Genomic DNA, 27,158 nt, shown 5'->3' on the forward strand with positions numbered 1-27,158 from the left:
AACACATTACATTATACCACAACAGCTGATAATAGGGTAAAAAACATAATGTCTGAGATGATTATACTATATGCCTAAATTGTATCCCAGGAGTCAGTTGTACTGAACACCTCCTACTATAAGAAACTAGGTTTGTAAAGAAAAACATTTTAACACATAAGGTATGTACAATACAAGTTTATAATAGGGATTTACTGTAGTCATAACTGATAGAAAAGTTTCCGTATTTAATTGCATTCATGATTATGCATTTCTGCATTTCTCATTCATTGTAACAGAGCTGCTTCCAAGCTAAACCTTAGGAAATATTTGGAAAAAGCTGTCTCACGCAAGGAAAGTCTGTTTTCCTGCAAAGGTTAGTTGGCCTTATTTTTAGTTTTCCAGTGTTAATATTTTTCCATTTTTGCACAGGAAGTGTAAAGAACTGCCAGTACTAGAAATTAAATTCCTTATGTACAGATCTAATATGATACACAGCCAATAATTAAAGTTACATCATTAAAGCTAACACCAATCTGGCATTTTCAGGAGCAGCAGCACAAAAGAAATGAATCCCTGTAGAAGTCATATTTTAAAAGGTACTGAAAAATTTGGATGCAAAATTGAGCTAAGATTATAAATACTGTATCCTTACTTGGATATTGCCTTGAATTTAATCAGACCTAGATCTAAGAGGGTTTCACAATTATGCTATAAGCTGTTATCATTAATTGAATCATAACTTATGATTTACTTTTATTCTAAACAGTATTTTATTTCATATGCATGTAATATATCTAATGTATATTTCAAGAAAAATTCATGTTTGTTTAAACAAACTGTTGAAAACCAACCTTTTTGTTTTTATTTCTTTGTAAAATGAAGAGGTTTACAAAGAGGTTTAATTATAATTTACTTCCAATAGTTTGATCAATTAATTATACAATTTGCCTTTTAAATACTGCTTACCTCTCGATATAAAATGTACACAGGACATGCTTCTCCCAAGCTTGCTTCCATATAGATATGCAAGAGCACCATCTGCTGAACAAATCACTGTTTTTCACTAAATATTCTCTAACCTTCTTTAGGAATGGAAATAAAAATAAATAAAATCACAAGAACAAATGGAGTGGTACAAATTTACTAGTAAGCTGCTAAATATTAATTATAAACTAAATTGATCTACAAGCCAAGTAGGTATTAAAATGCCTGCTGTATCTTTACCATAGAGAAATGGCATTTGAAATTACTAGCTATCCCCACTAATAATTTCATTTGATAAGATTGGACCAAAACAACAGTAATACTACAGTATATCACTTTGTAGTAGTAATGGCTGGATAATGCTATGAGAATCATTTAAATCAGTGTTGAAGAAAGACATGGTCTGAATCGGGATGTAAGTTAGTAACTCTGTGGTTGCAAATGGAGGAAATGAAGTCAATTTGATGTAATTAATGAGAATTATTCTACAAATACAATATACATAATTTCAATAATTTTAGAATGAAAGCCACCATGCTAGATCAGTAATGAAGAAAGTTCTTCATAGAAAACGTTGTAATAATCTCTCAATTTCTTTCCATGAGGATTTTCTTTAGCCCTTTTGCTATATTTAAATCAACATGAATGGGAGTATTCCCATTCAATACTCCACTATTTGTATTTTTTTTAAAAAGCAAAAAAATCATACTGTAAAAGTCCTGTTAAACCTTTAGTCCATTACTGTTTTCCTGTAACAGTGTTAAAGCCAAGGGAACAAGCTATTTCTATAACTCATCCAAAAATATTCAATATACAAGCTAAAACTCAGGTTCAAAATTATACTGAAAACACAAAGAGGAAACAACTTACATATAGCACAATTTCAACACAGAAGTCAATCCTATAATTAACTTTACTAAAATTTAGGAAAAGTTAAGTGTAAGTCACTTGATGTCTATTTGCATATAAATAATATAAATTGTAGGTAGCATCAAAGTTTAAAACTGCAATCTGCATATCTAGGATTAAGCCCAATGAATTCAACGTGAATTACTTCTGAGTGGAATGACTGGAATTATACCACTATAAACTAACACTTCTTTCCTCCAGTGTAAAGATTTAAAATGATGCCCTTAAATTTAATCAAAATAATATGTATACTGCATAATATTCGTTGAAAATTTAAAGAATTTATAATTTACATTAATTGTATGAAACTCTGTACCTTGTTTTCTGGAACCTTTAGAATTATGTTTTAAGATTTGAAAACATTTTCTTTTTAATTCTAAAATAGGTTAATCATATTTGGGGACTGATAGAAAAATATAAACTTGCAGTACATAGGAAGAATGAATCATATCCATTGTGTCTTTATGTCATTGTGATGGATCTATTATTTGAAACCCTGACACATTGGAGAATTAAAAGTTATAAGAGTCTTATACTAATTTGTAATAGTAAAGACATTCTTTTAAACCAGAAAATAAATTTGAATACATTTCCTGAAACAACATATTTTTTTTTGCTTTTCATTTGAATACAAATAGTTGACATTTTTCATGTTGAAAATTTTATTTAGGTTAGTATTATAGAAAAGCGATTTTATTTTAACAGAAATTACACAACATTGTTAATTAATCAAAATTTTTATTATATTCATGTGTTTTGCTTCGGTGTGTCACAGTATGGGGCATTGTCTCGCAGCACATCATTTCTCGGTAAAAGCTCTAGAAGAAAAAGACGTTATTATTAGATTTTCTGCACTATTGTTTAAACAAAGGCAACACTGTACTTCTAGTACTTTAGAAGTAATGGAGATTGTAGAATTAGAAGCAGTATTTTTGACAAATGGGAATTTGTAAAATTATAAACTAATTACCAATACATACAATATATTTAAGTATTCTGCCTTTTGCAAAACCATTCAAAATTCTTTATCTGTTTGCCGTAGTCAGGTCATTGCAAAAGACTCTGTACTGTGATAAACCATTCATTCACCCAGCCAAGTATTATTTGTTTCAATTGGTGGTAAATTTCTACGTTTAGGCAGGAATTATTTTAGCATCTGCCTGGGCTGCGAAATTAAGCAAAATTGGGCCATACTTGGTTCTTGGTTCTTAGATGGGACAGTAGCCATGAAAACCACAGCTGTAGGGCAGTCTAAGAAGCTAAATAACTAAATAAATCCAGGCAGACCATTTCTATGCTATTGTATAAATATGTTATGTGATAATCAAGAGCTGAGCTCTAACTGAGATCATCCTTATCTCCCTTAAATGTGCAGAGACTGAATCTGTGACTTCCTGCCACAAAAAAAGGGTTTATTACTGAGCCACAAACACTTGTGAGTACTGTAGCTAATACAATGCTCAATTACTTCTTATTCTTCAGTTTAAAAAAAAAACACCACAATGAATATTTAGTATAATGGAACAAATGTGGCATGGTGGTTAAGGTATCAAACTAAACTATGGAAATCTCAGTTTGTATGCAGTCTCAGCCATGGAAGCCTAAGAGGTGACTGAGAGGTTGACATATTGGCCTTGGTGTCAATAATGAAGTGGATAAATAAAGATGTTCATGCACTGTATAGCAGCTTTAAAAAAGGCAAATGTCCATGCTATAGATCATTAAGAAAGAGATAAAAATGCCAACAGAAAATTATGGTACCTTCATATCTGAAATTCTAGTTAGGGTTTTGATGCAAACTGAATCTGTACATATTTGGGATTAAAAGTGGTTTAACCCGTTTGAATTAGTGATAACATTTTATATTTTAAGTTGCAAAGATCTCATATTCCACAGCAAGTATAGGATAGAAAAATAGAGAAAACACATACGTTTTATTGAATGAGGGCTTTTCAGGTATACATTAATTAATCAACTCTTAGAGACAATATTGCAAAAATACGTTAATTTGTTAAGATATTTAATTATTCAAGGTAGAAACTTTCTATTAAAACAGATTCAGTTGGAATTTGGAAAACAGAACAAATTTGATAGCTAACTATAAGGCTTTCATAACTATACTGATATTTCGTCAATATTCCACTATTCATTAAAGAATTACTTGAAATGAATATCAACCTGCTATAAACAGAATATATAGAAATCTATTGAATTTCTGTTTAATATATTAATTAAATCCAATTAAATTCTGAAAGATATTATGTAATTATCACATGTACCCCCTCTGTCACCTACCTGGTATTTATTTATACCTAATAAATCAAATACACTGTGCCAAGCTTTAGCTTTGAATATGTAGTACTCACTATTAAACTGATTAATAAAAGTTGCAAGGCAGAGAATCTTTACTTACTTATTTTGTTGGCATCCACATAAACACCTTGTAGGACACATGTTCTAAGTATAACTTCCACATCTGAAGCTAATTTTATAAGCTGGGTGGAATTGGGAAACAGAATTAATAATTATTCACCAATATATTTTTCACCCATGAAATGTTATTATAAATTCATTGTGACTGAGATTTTCAAAGGATGCTTATCTTTGTTTTGACATTAACATATTTATATTACATATGCTTTAATAGAATATGGATTTTTTTTCCAGAACTAGCAAGACATATTCATCATGGGGTGAAGATTTAATAAAAAAAACCATGCATTTCCTTGCAGAACAGAGCAAAAATGAACTTTTCAATATATTTCCTTTGTAATAACTAAAGAATGCCTGGAACTATTAGTTTGTTTAATGATATTTTTTCCTCTTTGAAACAACATTTTTATACTTCTAATATTAATATTAAATTTTCATGTTTGGCATCTTTCATTAATTCATACTGCACCTATTACTAGAAATCCTTACAATGCTATCACCCTGCTTCAAAGAAGTAGTCAGAGAGCTATCAACTGGATAACACTAAAAAGGTTTCACACTTTATTAAAACATAAAACAGAAATATAATACTTGATGCACAGATTGTTTATTTTGGTTTCAGATCAGTTATAATTTTATCATTTCACCAGGTTCATGAATAATTTGACAGTCTATTCCTTCATATCTGAACAATTATCTGCATGAATCGGCTTGTATAAATATCTGAGTTACTGATTAAAAGAATAGTAACCCATGAAAAAATATGCATATGTTTATTTTAGCTATCAGTTTTCAATGTTAAGATTTTGTGAAAGCTTCAGAAGTTCATTTTTTTACAGCTGAGGGTTTAATATTGTGGAACACATGAACACTTGCTGAATTTGAGTGCAAATTCATGTTCAAATTCTTCAGGCAAAAGAAACTAAACATCAATAATTCAAGGAATTAGAGCTGTTCCAATTTTAAGAGAGAAAATTACAGAATAATGGAATCTACTATACCAATTTCTGCGAAAAGACTCTATGTCAAAGATTGGTTCATTTAAAGTTGTCCATACACATATCCTGCATGCATATAAAAGAACTTTCCTGTTTTACAGGCAAATTATTATTCTTTTAAACAGATTCTTCAGAAGTGCTATTCTGTCTAATCTCCCTCTTTTCACCTGTCAGGTGAACATTCATTTATAAATGGTGGCTTTTTAGGAAAAGAATTCAATGAATGGGAGAATGTTTCTGAAAAGGGACAACAAAAAGAGCTTATCCGCTAGTTCGGCACAGGTGACATAATATAATACTTATTAGCTCATGCCTTAAAAAAGTTTAAAATAAGAGTTATACCAGAGGGGTGGGATAGTAACATATTCTGTTAATTACAAAGGCAACAAAATTGTAAGAAATTTAACTCTCTGCTTCAGGATCTTGATTGATTAATGGTCAGACAAAAGAAGCATCTAGATCTATTTAGCCATGCTTTAATAAGAAATAAGAAACCGGTATCATTAGAAACTAGCTAGCTCCTACAAAATCCTAAAACATTAAGGTTTAGCTCTCCCTATATGGTTCCTCCAAGTGCCAGCAGGAACTTCTTGTGGTGCCCTCCAAGGAGCATTCTTTAAAAACAAAAGGGATGGGGATTCTTGTTCAATGCTCTTTTGGAATTATATTCACCCTAAAGATAGAAATTTTTGCAAGTGAGTGTGCAAACTGGAAAGTTTGGGGAGAGGCAAGAAAGGGTAGTAGTGATCATCTAATCAGTTGCCTTTGTAGTAGATTGTATGACCACACTACCAGAGCAGTCATGTTGTGGGAATGTTCATAGCATATATTCCAAATTCAAAAGTACCTACAAGTAGTCCTCACTTACCAATTGCCTTGTTCAGCATCCCTCAGTCATGTGATTGCTATTATGCTCAATAAGCTTTATCCTTTGCCTGACATGTAGCTTGTACAGCGGTGAGATTGGAGAGGAAGGGGTTACAAGGGACTAAGCAGGCACATAGGGAGAATAAACCAGGTTATTTGTGTATGGCTCCCAGCCCAAACATGATTGGGGTGCCAGTGCCACCACTTTCCTTCCAATGTACACTGCTCAAAAAAAATAAAGGGAACACAAAAATAAGACATCCTAGATCTGAATGAATGAAATATTCTTTTTAAATACTTTGGTCATTACATAGTTGAATGTGCTGACAACAAAATCACACAAAGATTATCAATGGAAATCAAATTTAGCAACCCATGGAGGTCTGGATTTGGAGTTACACTCAAAATGAAAGTGGAAAAAAACACTACAGGCTGATCCAACTTTGATGTAATGTACTTAAAACAAGTCAAAATGAGGCTCAGTGGTGTGTGTGACCTCCCTACAACGCCTGGGCATGCTCCTGATGAGGTGGTGGATGGTCTCCTGAAGGATCTCCTCCCACACCTGGACTAAAGCATCCCCCAACTCCTGGACAGTCTGTGGTGCAACGTGGCGTTGGTGGATGGAGCGAGACATGATGTCCCAGATGTGCTCAATTGGATTCAGGCCTGGGGAACGGGCGGGCCAGTCCATAGCATCAATGCCTTCGCCTTGCAGGAACTGCTGACACACTCCAGCCACATGAGGTCTAGCATTGTCTTGCATTAGGAAGAACCCAGGGCCAACCGCACAAGGGGTCTCACAAGGGGTCTGAGGATCTCATCTCGGTACCTAATGGCAGTCAGGCTACCTCTGGCGAGCACATGGAGGGCTGTGCGCCCCCCTAAAGAAATGCCACCCCACACCATTACTGACCCACTGCCAAACTGGTCATGCTGGAGGATACTGCAGGCAGCAGAACATTCTCCATGGCATCTCCAGACCTGTCACGTCTGTCACATGTGCTCAGTGTGAACCTGCTTTCATCTGTGAAGAGCACAGGGTGCCAGTGGCGAATTTGCCAATCTTGGTGTTCTCTGGCAAGTGCCAAGCATCCTGCACGGGGTTGGGCTGCAAGCACAAACCCCACCTGTGGACGTCGGGCCCTCATACCACCCTCATGGAATCTGTTTCTGACTGTTTGAGCAGTCACATGCACATTTGTGGCCCACTGGAGGTCATTTTGCAGGGCTCTGGCAGTGCTCCTCCTGTCCCTCCTTGCACAAAGGTGGAGGTAGCGGTCCTGATGCTGGGTTGTTGCCCTCCTACAGTCTCCTCCACATCTCCTGATGTACTGGCCTGTCTCCTGGTAGCACTTCCATGCTCTGGACACTATGCTGACAGACACAGCAAACCTTCTTGCCACAGCTCGCATTGATGTGCCATCCTGGATGAGCTGCACTACCCGAATCACTTGTGTGGGTTGTAGACTCCATCTCATGCTACCACTAAAGTGAAAGCACCGCCAGCATTCAAAAGTGACCAAACCATCAGCCAGAAAGCATAGGAACTAAGAAGTGGTCCGTGGTCACCACTTGCAGAACCACTCCTTTATTGGGGATTTCTTGCTAACTGCCTATGCTTTCCACCTGTTGTCTATTCAATTTGCACAACACCATGTGAAATTGATTCTCAATCAGTATTGCTACCTAAGTGGACAGTTTGATTTCACAGAAGTGTGATTGACTTGGAGTTACATTGTGTTAAGTGTTCCCTTTATTTTTTTGAGCAGTGTATATTCTCCATTGTGTGTCTGCATAATCTTTTATAATTCCTTCTTCTCCAATGAATGTAAATATAAATATTAATCTCCTTCTTGCTAATTATTACAGCATTGCAGTGACCATTCCAAGCGGCAGGAAATGTAAGCACAATCTAAGTCATTTGATTTCCTATTTAGCAACCAATTTGCTTAACAACAACTGTCAGTCTTGCATAGTTGCTATATAAGGACTACCTGTATTAGCTTTAAATAAGGACTATCTGTATTAGCTTTAAAGGTTAGGAGGCTCCGGACTATTCTCTCTATTTCAAGCTACAATAAAAATGTTGCAAAGGATAGAATTCTAAGAAGAAAAATAGAGTAACTGTTATCTCTGCTCAACAACTGCTTGTTCCTAATTCATCTTTGATTATTGGTTTGCACTATCTTTCCTTTTGAATATGAAGCTGAAAAACGACCACTATAAAACAGTGTTAGCCACTGACTTTCAAGCTGTGGTTTTCAATATAAATATTTAGATTGCACTTGTATTTTGTCAGTTTCACTGTATAATTTATCTTTTAGAAAACCATTAAGAACGTAATTGTACAGAGACATGGACAATTGTTTGCTAGTAATCTCTATCCTCGTTCTGTTTCTAATCTGTACTGTATAGTTAATATATAGTTATATTTTGTAATAGTTAAGCTAACATAACCTGCAACGCAGGATTGTATTCAATAGCAGAAATCAATTTCTATGCAAATACCTCGGCTATTTTTTCAGGAGAAGTCTCATTTTTATTATTTTTGAATTCTTCATTTATCTTAAGTCTTGCAGCTAGATTAAAAAAAAGAGAACAGGCATTTAAAAATGTATTTATTCAGTTTTGTTACATATACAATAGATACTATAAAAACTATTTCCACAGTATGTTAACAGAACCTTATATGATAATCAGAAGATATTTTAAAAGATGTAGTCTGTTTCCCCAACAGTTAAGTTGCAATGTACAAAATTACAAAATGTCACCAAAAGTCCCAAATGCATGTTATATTTAAAAACTAACTATTCCTTTGCAACACTTTGAGGAAGTTGAACATAAAACAGTTAATAGTATTTAAAGGAAGCTTACTTGATATATCAAAAAGTAGCATAATTATTATCTTGGATAAGATAAGGCTCCAGCAAGGAGATATTTATATGTACCTAAGCTCCTATTCTTCAAATGTGGCACAACGTGAACAGAATAAGGGGGTCCCTGGTGCCCTCTAAACTTGGTTGTTTTCTCAAAGATGTTTTATTGCCCAAACTAGATAACATTATCAGTGCTAAGTTTGCTCTCATTTTATATTCTAGTGGCTTGTCCTGTCAGTGTTGATGGGAGTAGTCTTGGTGGTTCTTTGGTTGGGTTTCCTGTGGTTCTTTGCTGCTGTTTATTTGTGCTCATCTAAACAGTCCATTTGTTGAGATAGATAATATTACCCAGCTATACAAAATGCCATAGTTCTTTTTGAGACAGGATAAAACCTATTGGAAGCCAGGGCATCCTGTGCTGCAGCTATGCTAGCTGTGTTCTATTCCAGTGGTCCCCAACCTTTTTGTACCAGGGACCGGTTTCAAGCAGAAAATTTTTGTAAGACCGGGGGAGGGAGAGAGAGAAGGAGGCTTCGTTCTCCCGGGGGCTTTTCCTGTACGCCGCAGCTATTCCGAGCGCCCGTTTCTCCCCCACCCCCACTCCGCCAGCAGCATGTCAAGGCTTCAATCCAGTGTCCCGTTCTGCCTGCCTGCCTGCCTGCTTTAGTTTCTGGCTGTTTGGGAGCAGCTTCGCTGAGAATAATAACTATTCGCCTCTTTTACTCAGCCGAAGCTGTTCCGATTCAACCATTAACGAAGGCAGGCAGGCAGGCAGAACGGAGCACTGGGTTGAACACCCTGCGCGCGGGCGGGCGGGCGGGTGGGGAGAAACGGGCGCCGGGAAGCTGCGGCGACAGGAAAAGCCACCCCCTTCTTTGAAGCAGTTTCTTCCTGTGCTGGTGGAGGAGCGAGAGAGCGACTGAGAGAGCTGACCCAGAGAGAAGGACAGGCTTGGTTGCTTCCTCCCTCCCCTTCTCTCATTTGTGTCCTTGATCCCCGATCCCAGCAGCATTCACCGAAGGTGAAGAAAGCCGCCATTTTTTTAAAAAAATTCTTTGCGGCCCGGTAGAGAGTGCTCCACGGCCCGGTGCACGGTCCGCGGCCCGGTGGTTGAGGACCCCTGTTCTATTCCATTTCAGGATTACTTTCTAATCTTGACGACCCATTTAGTTCCTAGTTTAATTATAACCAATAAAATTAACCAAATTAGCCTCTCTCCAGATCACCTATTTTTAATGGGGCTTATTTCAGCTTTTTGTTTGACAAGGGCTGTGGGATATAAGCTCATAGGACATGAATAGTAAAGCTAATTCACCCTGTTATTGTGTGACCTCATATTTAACCCACATAGTTCTTAATCAGTTTTCATATAGGCAGATTCCAGACACTACTTCTTGTACAAAGATTTTATCATGTTAACTACGTTTCCCATGTGTTGTTTTCTTTTTTATTAAGCTAGTCCTTCGATCTTTTTACTGTAATAAATTTTCATTCATGTTGATCTTTTTTTCTTATTTGTATTCAACTAATTTATCCCAATGCATGAGTGCATACTCTCCTTTATTTAGAAAATAAAATAGCTTTATAATGTTGTACCTCGAATCTAGAGCAAAATAGGATATTAAACTCATGAAGCATAGGCCCTTGATGAGAGTTTTACATCATTTTAAATTTTCAGGGGAAATTTTAATGTATCCATAGCAAGGATGAGAAATCAAGGTTTAGAACATATAAATATGTTGAGTGACGAAAACACATTTTCATCTAGATTTATACATATGAATGAAAAAAGTGAGCAACTTTGCTTTTCTCACTTCTTAATATGGAATTACCTGCATAAGTCTGGGGTTTTTTTCAGTCCCCTTTGAGGTTATAGGGAAGAAAAAGATTACATTCTTGTTCCAGCAGCTCTGCTGCAACTTTTTAAAGTTTAGAAAGATCTAGTGCTCAACCCTTTCTCCAACAGCTTCTCGGTGGTGAAACTGGTCAGTCATCTTTTTCTTTTTATATATATTTGATCTAAATGCATGTATGGCAGTTTGAGGTTAGCCAGGGAGACTTTGCCTCTCTTCTGACTGAAGAAAACTTTTTTGAGGTTATAATGTAAGAATTGTAGATACATTTAGGCTTTGTATCTTTTAAGATAAAACATGAAAGAAAGACTGAATAGTGAAGCAACAATTACAACTACAATTCAACACTGGCAAGATTTTATAATGAAATAACAAGGGACTCAATGCATATACAGCATGTATATCTTTCAAAAAACAAACAAACATAGAGGCTCAAATACAACTACATGCTAGAATTAATAATCATACCTTAAAACTATGTTTTTAAAAACTATGTTTTAAGTAGCCCTCTACTGGGGAAAGGATTGAGCATTTGTTCCTTTAGTTAAAAAAAAAAAGAATTCTTACCAGTGGTGGAATTCAATTTTTTTTACTACCGGTTCTGCGGGCGTGGCTTATTTGGTGGGCGTGGCTTGGTAATCATGTGACTGGGTGGGCGTGGCTTGGTCATGTGACTGTGTGGGTGTGCTCGGTGGTCATGTGACTGGGTGGGCGTGGCCAACTCAATGTCACTCACATCAAGGGGTGCCTCATCTGGCCCCTCCCCTCCCAGCTATCTCTTGTCACCCAGCCTCAACTTATCTATAGTTCTGTAAAAATATTGTTCACCTTTTTTGACTTTATTATCTGCATACTATAGATGTACTTTCATGGACCACTGACAGGAGGAAATGGCTCACATGCTTTGCCCAAGAGTGTGATAGGCTTTTAAGGGGCTGCCACAAAGAAAGGGGGACAATGTATTTTCCAAAGCACCAGAAGGATGGAAACTGAACAGAGAGAAGCAACCTAAAAGTAAGGAGAAACTTCCTGACAGCGAGAACAATTAACCAGTGGAATTGCTTGCCACCAGAAGTTCTGGGTGCTCCAACACTGGAAGTTTTTAACAAAAGACTGGACAGCCATTTCTCTGAAATGGTATAGGGTTTCCCCCCAAGGTCCCTTCTAAGTGTTATCCTGTTATTCTGACACCTTTTCCAGGATCTCTACTCAGAGTTTGGCATCCTCAGTTTTCTTGCCTGAGCTGGGGGTTGGACTAGAAGATCTCCAAGGTCCCTTTCAACTCTTGTTAAACACATGTGTATTTTATGCTCTGGACTATTGACATTGAATGCATGTAAACCCTGAAAAATATGTGGTAGCCCTGGGCAAAAGAAAAGCAGAAAAATCACTCTAGCTGTAGGGACAGCGTAAAATATTAACACATGATAAATAATGGAACAATTAAAAATAATAGCACAGAGTTTTATCTCTCTCTCTTTCTATTTTTTCTTTCTTTCTTTCTCTACCTTTTCTTTCTTTCTTTCTTTCTTTCTTTCTTTCTTTCTTTCTTCTTTTTCTTTCTTTCTTTCTTTCTTTCTTTCTTTTCTCTTTCTTTCTTTCTTTCTTTCTTTCTTTCTTTCTTTCTTTCTTTCTTTCTTTCTTTCTTTCTTTCTCATACACACACACACACACAAACACACACACACAGAGCACTTAACAGACAAGCATTTTGGAAGCAGTTCCTTTAAATTTCTCCAAGGCTTGAGTGGATTCTCCCACGCCCTCTGTCAGACCGCAATCCTTCTCTCTCCAGCACTTTAACTCACAAGGGGAAAGCGATACTTGCAGCATCCATGAGAAATCCTTGGAGAAGTTTTTAAAAGACCTGCTTCCAAAATGCATTTCTTTTATGTTGCAAAAGTGCTCCAAGGCTCGATTAAACACCCACCCCCTCTGTCAGACTGCACTCTTTCTCACTCCCGACACTTTATTTCACAAGGGGAAAGTGATACTTGCAGCATCCATGCCTTTCTTCCTTTTCCCTGGGGAGAAAGAGGACGTGGGGAATGGAAAGCTAGGAGAGCAATTGCCAAGTGAGCGACCGGGCGACCGGGTTGGGGGCGTGGCCAGCCAGGGATTGCCACTGGTTCGGCGACCCATGCCAAATAACCGCTACTGGTTTGCCTGAATAGATGCAAACCAGTTGAATAGCACCTCTGATTCTTACCGTCTAAGCTTCTGGTGTCATCTTTGAACACAGTTTGCCTTGTCCTATGTAAAATCTTGAAAACTTTCAAGACCTGTAAATACAACAGAATGTTAGAAGTTTTACATTCTTATGTTAGAAAGAAAGCACCAGTTAAATTTGAAGTAAGAATATCAGGGAAACAAAATATAGAAATTCTCCAAGAAAAAGCATTTGGTCATAGGGGAATGAAACGAAAATGATTCCTAGAAATAGCAGTTACTGTAAATGCTGATATACAAACCACTGACATTCCTCCCTCTAACATAGATACTGGTATGTGCTCCTGATATGTGAAACTGGTATGTGAAACTCAGCATAAAAAACAATAATGATAGGTATTATAACAATACATTCCTTGACTGACTCTTAGATAGGCAAGCCTCTAGAAATGACAGAAAAGTTCTTAAGAAGACATTTCAAGATATTCCAGATATATGTATGACACAGTAATACTTTAAAATTTAAGAATGTTAGTTTTTAGTGTTAAAAGGCCAGATTAGCCTTGACCTTATTAGTCTTCTGGAAGGGTCTGAAGATTTGGCTTTGCCATCTTGACCTAGGATCTGGTAGTGGCAGTGTCGAGCCTGCCAGATGGTTATAGTGTTAGCACGCTGAATGCTTGCAGGTTATATCTTTTTATGGTTTTTCATAGTTTTTACTCTTTTATATTGTATTTAAGGTGTTCTTGTTATGATTTTGGATATTTTTTGTAATGTTTTTCTGTTTTAAGTTTCAGAGCTGCCACATGTTTGAGTTGGGCAACATACAAATAAATACAATTTGAGAGAGATGATAATGTTATCTAATCTTTTGATGCTAGAACTGTGTGAGAAAGGTATTATTTGAAGATAAACACTGTGTAATTAATACCTGCATAAGTCTGGGTTTTTTTTCAGTCCCCTTTGAGGTTATAGGGAAGAAAAAGATTACATTCTTGTTCCAGAAGCTCTGCTGCAACTTTCTTTTAAAGTTTAGAAAGGTCTAGTGCTCAACCCTTTCTCCAACAGCTTCTCGGTGGTGAAACTGGTCAGTTATCTTTTTCTTTTTATATATATTTGATCTAAATGCATGTATGCCAGTTTGAGGTTAGCCAGGGAGACTTTGCCTCTCTTCTGACTGAAGAAAACTTTTTTGAGGTTATAATGTAAGAATTGTAGATACATTTAGGCTTTGTATCTTTTAAGATAAAACACGAAACAAATCAAACTAAGGAAAATTTAATACTTAAATTAAGCCAGTAGTGTAACTGCTTAAATAAGCGGTTACATTACTGGCTTAATTAAAATAAAGAAAGAGATATCAGTACTGGTATTGTTTTTAATATAGAGAAATCACATTATGAGCAGTAAGAATTCTTATAACACTTATTTTTGCAAATCCCAGTTTTTAGCTTATAGAGAAATAGGTGAAAGAGGAATTTTTAGAAAAGTTGCTGTTTCATAATTTTGACAGAGAGAAAAGAAATATATAAACATTTTCTAACAGGTAAGCCAGGATACTAGCTTCTTTAATTTGACTAGTGAATGAGAAAAATTTCCACAAAATACTAAGTGATCTGGCAGAAAGACCCAAATACATGAATGCCACTCAGAATACTTAATTGGAATGAATACTATTTTATAGGAAGAAATAAAAATATCCTTATGAACTGAGATATCAAAGAAAAACAGAGTAAACACCACAGTAAAAATACATATTTACACCTTTTTGTACAAAACTTAAAAATCTTTCCATTTCAAAAGAGGCATCACCTGCTGTATTTCTGCTTGTCCTATATTGGCACCCTTCAGTCTCAAAAGACTATGGTATCTTGTTCTGAAAAGAGGTCCTAAAACAGCAACCAGTGTGGCTAAAAAGGCCAATTCGAGAGTGGCAATCCCTTCCACACTGAGGACAGATACAGTCTGTCCCCTGTCCAGCTCCCAGATTTCGCTGGTTCTGGGATGGCCTTTTTGCCTCAGCCTGCTGAACGAGTGTCTCTTCGAATTGGAGAAGGCCATGCTGCATCTTTTGCCTCCAAGCTGAACGATCAGAGGTCAAGGTTTCCCAGCCGTTAATGTCCATTCCCATGGCCTTTAGATCTCTCTTGCAGATATCCTGTGGTCTCCCTCTAGGGTGATTTCCCTGCACTAATTCTCCATACAGGAGGTCTTTCAGAATCCGCCCATTGTCCTATAACTATTAAGAATACAGGAGTTTTGGAGATGAAACCAAAGTGGCGATAGCAGCTTTTATGGGAGTGAAGCAATAGACATTCCATCTAATTGAAACCCATTTAAATGTACCCATTTAAATGAGAACCAGTTTGGCACAGTGGTTTAGCCATTAGGCTAGAAACCAGGAAACTGAATTCTAGTTGAACTCAAGTATTAAACCAACTGGTGACATTGGGCCAGTCACTCTCTCTCAGCCTAAGGGAGACAGTGACAAACCATCGATTTAAATATTGCCAAGAAAATTACAGGGACTCCAGGCAGTTGCCAGGAATCAACCCTGACCTGAAGACACACATGCCATTTGAAGAGGATAAAACGAATTAAGAGTGGCTTGTGAGAAATTTAGGGTTAACACTTTATACTGAACTGTAACATAGTGTATTAGATTCTGGCTTAGTGTGTCCTGTGAACCCAGATGTAGAGTAGTATACAACAGGGCTCTACAGCATTTTGGATGATGGGAAATTGTAGTCTAATACAGTACATCCAAAGTAAATTGTAAGAAAGCAATTCTAAATGAAAAAAACAACACACACCACTTACTGTCATTTGAACATCACAGCATAATGACTGGTCTCATCACAACCTCATTTTCAGGACCAGATTATCCAGCAGGTAAAAAAATTCAACGAAACTTTCCAGGATTCATATATTGTATGCATATTTTGAAAATCATAACACAATGTTGCTAGTTTCTGGGCAAGATCTGTTTTAATTTGAACATATTTTAATCTCGTATTTTATCTTTTAAATTGTAGGTCACATAGTATGCCTATTTTAATTGTGATGCTTCTGATACGAATAAATAAACATAGTAACAATGTGGTCAGGCAGCGAAGTAAGAAAGTCAAGAAAAAGGGAGACTACATTACACATTCATGTGTACCATATTTTGCATGCCCTCTAACTATAATACATTCTTATAAGGCTCAAATAATGTTCTCAGCCCAGCAACAAAATCTTAAACAAACAACGACCCTCTCTCGCCCCAAAACAGTATCTTGATTGCGAAGGTACACATGACCATCAACTAACCTCTGCCCTTCGCATCGCTGGAATCTCCGCTTTGTGGAGGAATCCCTATGACAGAGGTTTCCGGGAGGAACAAAGTCACGCCCATCCGTGCACGTTATTGGTTCTATGAGAATATTGTCTCCACGACAACGACAAATCAGTGGGTGTCCTGCATCCAAAATGGGAGGAGATTAAAACATGACTCGAGAGCTATATCTATAGAGTAGCCTTAGGAGAGGAGTAAAAGGGGATATTTGCAGGAATCACAAGCACCAGCGTTCTGCTAACCAGAAGCCTCCAAACTTAGCAACTTTAAGACGTGTGGACTTCAACTCCCAGAATTCTGGGAGTTGAAGTCCACACGTCTGAAAGTTGCCAAGTTTGGGGAGCCCTGTGCTAAGCTTATTTTGACCACCTCAGCAACTTTTAAGATGTAGGGACTTCAAATCCCAGAATTCCCCAGCCAAGCCAGCAGTTGGAAGCGGGCTGCTGGGGTATTTTGGGAGTTGAAGTCCACACATTTTAAAACTGCTAGAGGTTCAGAAACACTGTGCCCGGCACAAAAAATTATGTTAACGGAGAAAAATTGTAATGTTTTCCTTTTATTCAAATTCACATGTCACGGAAATAGTAGCATAGAGAAACATTATTAAAATAATAAAATTGTTTACTACAGAGACTGACAGGAAAATGCCACATTTATAAAGCCTGTTAATGATTTATGAGGAACGCGGAACTCATTCAATATATTTTTCCCAGCAGGTTTTTTTTAAAAAAAAAACTTTATTGCCGCATCATACCATTGCGCCTCTACCCTTTGCTATTCCTCGGGAAAAGACGAGAAGGCGGAATAAAATGACCGGCAAGGGAATCGACCGCTAAGACGGGTAGTTCTATCATCATATTGCTTTGATAGGGCAGTCTTGCCGCTTGTTTGCCATCCTACGCTCGCTATTGGTCAATTCGAGGGGGTGGGGCCGCGCTCCAGAAGGCCCGACGGAGAGGCGGGTGTCCGCTTCTCGTGCAGAGATGGCTGATGAGGTTTGCAGGGCTCAGGTTGCTCAGCCGGGCGGGGACACCATATTCGGAAAAATCATCCGTAAAGAGATCCCCGCCAAGATCATCTTCGAGGACGAGAAGGTGGGGAAACGGGGGCGAGTCCGAACTTGCATGGCTGCGGGCATAAGTCTTATTAGCCAAGTCTATTTGCCTTTTTTGGCTGCAATGCCACGCTGGACCGGCGTTCGCATGACTTCGAGCCATGCTCCGTGGCCGCGTTGCCTCGGGATTGCGATCTCGTAACTTGTGGGTAGAGTGCCAAGCAAAGCGAGGTAGACTGCCTTTGCACCTGGAGGCTCTATTTTTCGTGCCTCTTTTTCCCCTCTTCCCCCCACCCCTCCACCCCCCAAAAAAAGCGAGCAAGGAGGATATGTTACCTGCAACTAACGTCCATCCCTGAATCTTAAACGTTTTCTATCTTTAAGATTAAATTTCTTAAAATTCTTTAGCATAATCCTAACCATTGCAGCGTGTTCTCAATTACCGAGGTACATTTCAACCCTTGGGCCTGCCTGGTGTTTGTATAATTTTACATACAACTAACCATCGCAGGAATATTTTTTTCTCCTATGTCCTCATGATATTTTCGTTTCATCCCAAATGAATAATAACTAGAACAGGGAATGCTATGTGCTTCTTTGCATTTCAGGAGGAAAGGTGCAATAGAAATGATGATTTGACTGTTCTCCAAAGTAATGACTGGTACAGATTTTGTGCACCTTTAGGGTACTCTTGGACTGGGTCTGACCAAGGGAGAAAACATGTATATTTAAAGACAATGCAAAGTTGTTTCACTGCTGTGCTGAGGACAACATGAAGGAGACACCATGAGGACATACAGAAAAAAGATATGCTACAACATATTCTTGCCAGGGTTAGATGCAAATAAAGAACTATTTATTACAATCAAATCCAGGACCCGATTTTCACACTTCCCTCTGATTCCAGGGATCAAATAAAATAAAACCTGGTTTGCAGCTCCTAACCCTAACTACAAAGGAAGAGTCCCAGGCTGGAGAGGATTTCCTTAGGACTTCTCAAGACTTTCTGATACTTCCCTCTTTATGGCTCCATTTTGACTACAATCTCTATTCACAGTTTTAAGTTTATGATTAGAAGCAGTGTATTCATTCTCAGTCAGAATGAATATTTTTAAGGATCCCAGTAGAACTATATTTTTAAAAAGTTGAGATTACAATTCAACAAATGCATCTCACAGTCCATTTCTCATAGTCTTCATGTCCATAACTCCTAATCAAGTTTTGCTTAAATTATTAATTGTATTTTAAAATACTATTGTGTTATGAAGATGGCAGGCCAGTGTAGGGTAATATTTCATACAAATTATTCCAGTTATGAACTTGTTTTTGTGTTCACATGCTTACTTAAAATTTTCTATTCATTTTATAAAAGCTATGACTAAAATGGTGTCTTTTTCTATTCAGTGCCTTGCGTTTCATGATATTTCTCCACAAGCTCCAACTCATTTCCTAGTGATCCCCAAGAAGCATATTGCTCAGATATCTCAAGTGGAAGATACTGACGCAGATGTAAGTATTGCAAAAAGACTTTCTATTAAATAGCAGCCAGCTTTCCAATAATGGGTTAACTTAGATCAAAATTTGAGAGATCTGAAGAAGGATAAGTAAAGTTTGGTATGTTTGCTAAACAGCAAAAGCTCAGAGTTGGTTCAATGATTAGTTGTTTTTTAGAATGGTAACTATTGTCATTTTAAATGTACACTAATCAGCATACATTAAAATGAGATTTTGTTGCATAAAGCTCTCAAAGGATAACCACTTCCAATATACACTATATAAACATGACAAAAATTCTGCATATAGTCACATACACACACACATATGACCCAGAGAAACAACACAGTCTAGTTTGGAAGTGGGCTTCCTGTAATTTTAGATGTCCTTACCACTCTCTGTATGGATTTTCTATCGGAGGTGCTGCTACCACGAAAACAAAAAGTGATGCAGTTTGTTAAATATCTCTCAATCATGCCTCTATAAAAAGTGGCTAGGTCAGAAGAGAAAGATGTGCTCTCTGATGCAGGACATGCAAACACTGGTCACTATGCATCACTAAGAATGATGTGTGGAGAAAACATTTCATATTGTTAGTTTTCTGCACTCCCAGATACTTAATACTGTTGACTACCTCTACAGCTGCAGTTTTGATAAGTGTGGAGTATAATTATGCTGGCTCTTTCTAAAATCTACAATGATCTCCTTTGATTTAATGTGATTGTATTATACATGTAATATTAAACTACCTTTCAGTTTTCAAAAGTTTTTTTTTCCAAAGCTTTAACAAATGTAATGGATTTATTTGAAAAGAATAAAAAACTGTCCCAGATTAGTTCCATGTTTGTCAACAAAAAGAGCTATTTTCTTAGTCCCTAGGGGTGGTGTGGGAGCAAGAATCTATTATTAATAGCATGAGGAGAGGTAAATTGTCAAAGCTAGATGATTTTTCTGGAGAAGTCAGGCTTTTTTTTTTTTTCATTTTTAAATCTATGGGTTTCTGAGATATTTAAATTGTTCATGAGAACCCAAAACTTGAATAGCAATTCTTTCTACAAGAAAATTAATCAATTTCAGCATAGTGTCTGAATATATTGGAATATAGTAAAATCTGGACAGTTCTTATACTTGTAGAAATTGTAGCTGGACATCATAGTCAAACTTCATTGCCTTGTATAGTAGCTATCTGTGAAGACCAGTGCTACCACTTTAAGTTTCTACACAAGGTTTATTTTGATTGCATACTATATTCTAAACAAGGTTCATTTGCATTGCATGTTATATTTAGTTATACATATTTACAATCTTCGTAAATAATATTTATAGTACAATCACAGTTATGTATTATTACATTTTCAATATATTCTTAAGGTAAGCAGTTCCTATACAGTAGCAGCAATGGCTAATAACAGATCCTTAATAGCATTTTACTTTCCCCAAGTTTCTCTTGGAGTGGTTTTTAAACAGTTGTTATAAAACCTCCAATAGAGTATAAGGGAATGCTCCCCTGAGAGCATAGGTTGTACCTTCTCTAAGCATTTTTATGCCAGGTTAAAAGAAGGAAGAACTGGGATTCACCCCTCCCCCTTTTTTTGCTATTATTTTTCTGAGCTAATCTTCAGTATAATAATAAGTAAAACTGCTGAAAGGAACACTTGAGAAATGGCTGAATATGCAAGCTGCTTTGACCCTTTTATGTTGTAAGTTCCCCACTTTTGATGAGGTAAATAGTTACTGATGCCAAAGCTATACTGTATACGTACACTTTTGATACTGAATTTGATTTTGGTTTGGCAATTCGTTGGACTTTTTTTGGGGGGGTCTTAAAGTGATGTGCTTTTCTTTTCTTTTTCAGCTTCTTGGCCATTTAATCATTGTGGGAAAGAAATGTGCAGCTCAATTAGGCCTGACTAGAGGATACAGAATGGTTGTGAATGAAGGTCCAGATGGTGCTCAGTCAGTCTATCATGTGCATCTCCATGTCCTTGGGGGACGTCAGATGAGCTGGCCTCCAGGCTAAGACTCTGAATGAGAAGAAAAATGTTGTCCTTAGTCTGTTGAATAGAGTCCACACTTGTTCTGTCTATAATACCAATTAATTAATATTTTGTGTGGAAGACAATTATACATTTTGTCCATAAATCAATAAAGTTTAAGCTTAATTATTCTTTTTTTTCCATTTTATATTATGTAACATAAAATTAGTACAGTCTGAGACTCAGGGCTATATTCAACTGCTAAAAACTGTGGTTGTCTGATTCAATTCAGGATACCAATGAATGAGATGCACAGTATACATTGCTTGCTTGATCATAAATATGGAAGTCATGGCAAATAATTCATAGAAATGCAAATATCTGAAAGACACTAAAAAGGAAGCATGAGAAAGCTGTCTTTGTCTATGCAAAGCACCACATGTTGATCATGAGAAAATAGAGCAGAGGTGTCCACAGAATCTGGTGGTTGCATCAAAATGATGAAACAAAGATCATAATGTCACATTGCAAATTTCTCCCCTCATACAAATATGTACAGTGGCATCACTCACATGCAAGGAGCAGAGCTTATATCACAGCACTTATTTCATCACAGCACTTATTTCATTTTGTTCTCACAAATTCCTATGCTACGAGATGTTCAGTAGAAGAAAAGGAAAATTCTGTTCTTAGATATCTAGGTTTATTTAGCTGTGAGAACTAGTTTGATGGTTAAAAGCATTTGTCTAGAAACTAAGAGAATATTAGCTCTTAGCCTAGCCATGAAGCCAGCTGCTGATTTTGGGGCAATGGCGCTCTCTCAGTCCTAAAATGAAGGCAATCACAAGCTATTTCCAAAAACGTTGCTAAGAAAATTAAAGGGACTTCTCCACACAGTTGCCAGGAGTCAAGTCTGTCTTAAAGGCAGAAAAAAAATAAGTTGGCCAGGAAAAGATTAGTTGTGTCTATGTTTGGAGGAGGAAGGAAACTTTGTTAATAGAATAATACAGTAATAACATATTAGACCAGCATGTGGAAAATGCATATCAAGTTCCCACATTCATTAGTTTTATCCATTACTACATATTTAACCCAGCCACCTTAAGATGTAACAGATGGTAAATGTGGTTAAGTATTTTTGAGACCTTTGGAGTTGTGCAAATCTACTGTTTTTGGCTGGCTTATAGCTTACAAACCTAGAAAATAGCTTGTCTTAATTTTGTAAAAAAATTCATAAAAAATAATAGTGTGACTTCAAGTCTGTCTGAAAAAAAATTATGAAAATGAAAATTTTGGCGAAAACCATAGAAACAGGTTGCCTGTAATTCTGAACAAAAACAAATGTTATAATGGCATCATTATTCAAGTTACTTTGAAGGGGAAAAGAACATGTTTATTTAAAAAATGTATATTAATAACTGACAAAGACTGGATAAAATCAGTGGAGCTAATCATGTGAGGAAACCATATTTCCAATCCATATGAACTGCTTTTTAAAACTAAGAACATTTTGATTTGCTTGTTGTTCCCATACAGGAGTTGTGCTAAAGCACTATAATAGTTTTTTATATTTATCCAATTTTATATATGATATATGTTTATAAAACAACAAAGCTTAATTTCCTTCTGGTATTGATTGGCAGGATTTATCAGCATGTCTGAGGCATCATGATTTCAGGATTGACCACAGGAGGGCAGAATAAGATTAATTTTTGTGGTTCTCTAATGGAATATCCTTGTTGTAGTTCTTGCAATTTGAGCAGAAACTGAAACTGGAATGAATAATCTTGAAAATAGGAGCATACTGTAGCTGAAGAAACAGACTACACATTGCAACAAATCAGACAGAATTATCACTGGAGGGTGGCAAAGACCATGAATAATCTATACTATGATACAATCTTATTATTGTCATTAGATACACAAAAATGAGAAATTGCAGCTGCTAGTTCTTTTTTAACATTTATTCTTTTATCATCAAAGATAAAATACAAAACAAATAAAAAAGAAATTAAAAAAAGATTAACAAACATCCAGCACTAATAACAAAAAGGGGAAAAAAAACCATGTGTACAAAAAGAAGAAAAAAGCCACTGATATCCACAGTCCAATTCTGAAAAACTGCCAAGAAAATTGCAGGTATTTGTCCAGGTAGTCTCAGAAATAGACACAATTGAACACAAAGAAAAAAACAAAAATAAAAGATAGGTAAAATGCAGTTATTTTATCTAACATGATTGGTTCAAAATCCGACTGCTTTGATAAAAAGTAAAGGAATAAAGGAAATCATAGCATACGTGCCTGCAGATATGGTTTTATTTATTTATAAGCTAATCTATTATAGCATTTAGTAACTCAGTATTCACAAAGGTGGCATTTGCTGTTTAATGATATCAACCAGACTCTGCTGCAAGAATGGAAGATAAATGTATTAGCAATCAATTTGAATTAAGATGGCCAAAAGTGTAATATGGTCGCAAAAAGGGCAAATGTCATTTTAGGTTGCATTAATATAAGTTAATATAATATATAATTAATATAAGTTTTCAAAGAATGTACTAGAATGGGATTTGTACAATGAAAGGTAAACCAAGAAATGAATGCTTGTCTGAACTGAAAAAGGGCTTGTGGGGCTTCAGAATTTCATTGGAATTCTTTTCAATTGTGTGGTCAGAATAGCAAAATTAGGACAAATTCTATAGTAAAAATGGTCAAACTCCTTCCAAATCTGCACATGACTGTATTCCAAATAGTTCAACACAGAGTGATCAACAATACAGTTAGCCTAGAGGCTGTAAATTAGCCTAGAGGCTGTAAATTAGCCTAGAGGCTGTAGTCATGAGGTATAGAGATAGAGAAGATCATCCTGATAGGGAGATGTAGAAGCTTTTATCGAGGCAAAAGGAGCTCACATTATTACACTCACTTATTACACTCACAGCTGAAGTACTTTTTAAGTCCAGAATAGCCAGATAACCTTCAGAAGCAGCTTAGGTAGACGTCTCCACTGAACCAGCAGGAGGAAGAGGAGAAACAGCACAATCAGATTTGTACGTTTCGGTTAATACAGCCAATATCAATAAAAATACTTTTAGCCTTCCGGTGAAGTTGATTTCATGGTCTGGTCCCCAGTGGGGCTGACAGGAAAGTATTGAAGAACTGTTTGAACTTGATTGGCATGAACGTCGGGAGCTTTAGAGAAAAGCAAACTGTTTAAATAGATAATCAAAGTATGGTCCAGAAAATAATGAAAAATGAAAGTGAATCTTTAGAAGTTACTTTTGCCACCTGGAGGTCAAAAGATGTAGATTTTTTATTCTTTCTTCCAATATTTACAATCAAAATCTTTTTATTGCACTACCACTCCCTTCAAATTGTACACTCCAATTTGGTAAATGGGTGCTTTCTCCAACTGCTCTAAAAGTTCAGAAATAATTGTCTGAAGGTAGTAATCCCTAATAGTTACAGAATTCAGGAGCTGGTACTCATGGACTATATATAAGAGTATTCTTGAAAAGTAAGAGGAATACTGGCATAAGGGAGTTCAAACTTTTCTATAAGTTCTTATCATTCAATGTCTTTAGACAGGCCAAATTGTATTTGACATTAGGTAGTGACATTTTGTGTGAATCAATAAGATTGATTTTTCAGTCATAAAACTGACAGGATGGTTCTGTGATTCTTCCTTTGCAAGCACATCAAGATAAAGGATTCCCTGTGCAGTTGTATCTGACTCTAAGGGCAGCGTTGTGTTCATCTCCGTTTCTAGGCTGAAGGAGCCAGCATTGTTCAAAGACAAGGTGCAGCAAATGTTGTTACCTTCCCACTGAAGTGGTACCTATTTATCTACTTGCATTTGCATGCTTTCAAACTACTAGGTGGGCAGCAGCTGGGGCAGGAACGGTGCTTGGCTTTCAAACCTGGGATGTCAACTTTCCAGCTGACAAGCTCAACGTCTTTAACCACTGAGCCATTGTGCCCCGCAAACATATCAGAATTATCCATATACTCAACAGGCTAAGTTGGAGAGTGCACTTGCTGAATGAACAGAATGGACTCCTTGCAATCTATAACCTTTGCATTTTGGGAAGTCAAAGATGATGTTATCATGGATCTAATGAATATGTGGATTGTGCATCTGTAGCTAATCTATTACCAGGACTTTTAAATACAATGTGAGTGTAATAAAATGGCAGGTTTCCTGATACTGGCCATGGTGAATTGTAAAATGCCTGAGCAGTCTGTGATGGGTCCTGGGTGGAAGTGCAAACCATCAATATTTCAACATGAACAAGAGGCTGAATGGGCAAAGCATATTTTTTTGGGTAATTTGCTGAACTCATCTGTGATGCCAAAATCTACTGTGGCTTACAGTTGTATCCTATACCACACTGGCTTACTAGAGTAATAGGGACAACTAAATATTGTCATATAACCCCACTTGTCTGGGCCGTACTGGTTGTTCCAGTTTCTGAGCCTCAAGGACTGGGACTGTTTCATTAACTAACAAGTCGTACATCTTCTATTCATGAAAAATTATTTTTTGTTCACAATGACATTTTGTTATGCCTTGGAATGGAAATGCCTTTAGCAGGGAATTCATGTGTGAAGTCAGGTTTCCCATATGTGCATTGATATAACTTTTCTCAGGCTCTGCTACTTTGCAACTGCCTAGATTATAAAGTCTATCTTGTATGGGTAGGAGGATGAAGGGGAGAATAAAAAATCATGTTATCTTTGCTTTCTTCCCATACTCTGTTCTTCAAGTCTTCCATCAGTGCCCAGACAGTTGTTGATTAATGCTGTCACCTATTTTGGATGCCCTGATGGATGAGCTCATCCTGCATTTCATCTGATAGTGTCTTTAAACTAGTCAGTTAAGCCTCTTTCATTCTTGCCCATAGCATTATTCTTGTCCCCAACACTAACCCTTTCATAAGTGATGGATTTCATAGCTGGCAGTCACTTGCTTGATCAGATCCTCAAAGGTAGCTCTCAGATGTGCCACAAAAATTCATGTAGTTATTTAAACCTAAGCTATTTTGAATCAAAAAGGAGTTAAGCTGTCAGACTTCTTCAACAGGATTTACAATAAATTACGGTAAACTATACTTCACAGTTTTAGATCAATTTTTCAGCCTGACCTGGCAGCAGGCTAATAGTCATGCTTCAGCTAGATTAAAATCTTTATTGTAGACAAGAATTCAGTCATATACAACAGTTGATTGTCTACTTAGTGGAATGATATTCTTCAATATAGTTTCAAAGATTTACAGCCAAGGATTCTTCCTCCCATCCTTTCGTATATATACGTATATCTGATATGATACTTGGTGGCCTTAAGCCCAATGATTGTTGTTTATGAGGCTGATACCTTTAGCAGTAGCTTTTTCTTTGTCTGTTTCAACTCTTACAACTTCAGTTCTGTGAAGAAATGGATATTATCTCTTGCTTAAGCGAATGAAGGACTATGCACTGAAAATGCTTCAGATAAAGTTGAAAAAAATCTAGAAAATTCTATAAACTGACCACTGATTTGGCTCAATTTATGATTTTCCTACAACTCCAAGTAATTGTGAAAGGCTATGAAACTAGACTTGAAGATACAAAATCGGACTGAATTTCTTTTCGGTTTTTTACTTTTAAAATATTTTTTATTAAAAGAAGGTTTTACAAAGATGTTTAAAATAACTACAGAAACATAGAAGAAATAGAAAAAGAAGAAAAGTTGTTAAAAGAGTAAATGAAAAAGTGAAGAATGGCTAAAAAGCAAAAAATAGAAAAGTATCTAAAGAAGTGACTTCTGAACATCTTTCCAGCTGTCACAAACGTAACAATACTGTGTCTACATCCTATCATATTGCATTTCAACACTTCCCTTCTTCCATAGATAAAACTTTTAAATCCACAAACCCCAAAATTAGCAGTTGATTTTTATCCATGTTCAGCAAAAAGTCCATAAAAGATTTCTAGTCTTTTATAAAGGTTCCCTCTTTAACCAAATAAGTCAGGTTAGCCATTTCTGCAAACTCAGCCCTCTTCATAAACCTTCTTCCATTATAAGTCTTTCTGTAGTTTTTCATCTTTGTGCATATAATAACCTCATTACAGTTAACATATATAAAATCAATCCCCATGAGCTTTTTTACTTGAGTGCCATAAAGTCTTAATAAGAAAAGGTTTGGTTTTGTCTGAATGTTAATTTTTAAAACTGTCTGCATCA

At 36.5% G+C, this 27,158-nt stretch overlaps 2 protein-coding genes across 4 annotated transcripts; one reads left to right on the forward strand and one right to left on the reverse strand.

Annotated features, from left to right (window-relative positions):
* Positions 1–2,593: 2,593 nt before the first annotated feature.
* On the reverse strand, positions 2,594–16,496 carry LYRM7 (LYR motif containing 7). Of its 3 annotated transcripts, XM_087957990.1 has the most exons (6): positions 16,387–16,471; positions 15,895–16,057; positions 13,115–13,187; positions 8,685–8,755; positions 4,289–4,370; positions 2,594–2,693 (listed from the first exon to the last, which is right to left on the reverse strand). In XM_087957990.1, exons 2-6 carry the CDS (start codon positions 15,898–15,900, stop codon positions 2,623–2,625), a joined length of 303 nt encoding a protein of 100 aa, XP_087814116.1. In that variant the 5' UTR covers positions 15,901–16,057; positions 16,387–16,471; the 3' UTR covers positions 2,594–2,622. The 3 variants fall into 3 exon arrangements, with proteins under 3 accessions (XP_087814116.1, XP_026527297.1, XP_087814117.1); XM_026671512.2 differs by lacking the exon at positions 15,895–16,057 and having other exon boundaries at positions 16,387–16,495; XM_087957991.1 differs by lacking the exons at positions 4,289–4,370; positions 15,895–16,057 and having other exon boundaries at positions 16,387–16,496.
* Positions 16,497–17,335: 839 nt separating this feature from the next.
* Positions 17,336–21,126, forward strand: HINT1 (histidine triad nucleotide binding protein 1). Its single transcript, XM_026673976.2, has 3 exons — positions 17,336–17,505; positions 18,870–18,974; positions 20,815–21,126. The coding sequence occupies exons 1-3, from the start codon at positions 17,395–17,397 to the stop codon at positions 20,977–20,979; spliced, it is 381 nt and encodes a 126-aa protein (XP_026529761.1). The 5' UTR covers positions 17,336–17,394; the 3' UTR covers positions 20,980–21,126.
* Positions 21,127–27,158: the final 6,032 nt, after the last annotated feature.

Source organism: Notechis scutatus, chromosome 2, assembly GCF_049901735.1.
Source record: "Notechis scutatus isolate UNSWTSFEM ecotype Mainland chromosome 2, rNotScu1.2, whole genome shotgun sequence".
In the NCBI taxonomy this organism is placed as follows: Eukaryota; Metazoa; Chordata; class Lepidosauria; order Squamata; family Elapidae; genus Notechis; species Notechis scutatus.

Coding starts and splice junctions, on each gene's coding strand:
- LYRM7 (XM_026671512.2), bottom strand. Junction 8,756..13,114: donor TGACACCAGAAGCTTAGACG/GTAAGAATCAGA, acceptor TTTTTAATCTAG/CTGCAAGACTTAAGATAAAT. Junction 4,371..8,684: donor CTCCTGAAAAAATAGCCGAG/GTATTTGCATAG, acceptor AATTCCACCCAG/CTTATAAAATTAGCTTCAGA.
- HINT1 (XM_026673976.2), top strand. CDS start 17,395: ATGGCTGATGAGGTTTGCAGGGCTCAGGTTGCTCAGCCGGGCGGGGAC. Junction 17,506..18,869: donor TCATCTTCGAGGACGAGAAG/GTGGGGAAACGG, acceptor TTTTCTATTCAG/TGCCTTGCGTTTCATGATAT. Junction 18,975..20,814: donor TGGAAGATACTGACGCAGAT/GTAAGTATTGCA, acceptor TTTCTTTTTCAG/CTTCTTGGCCATTTAATCAT.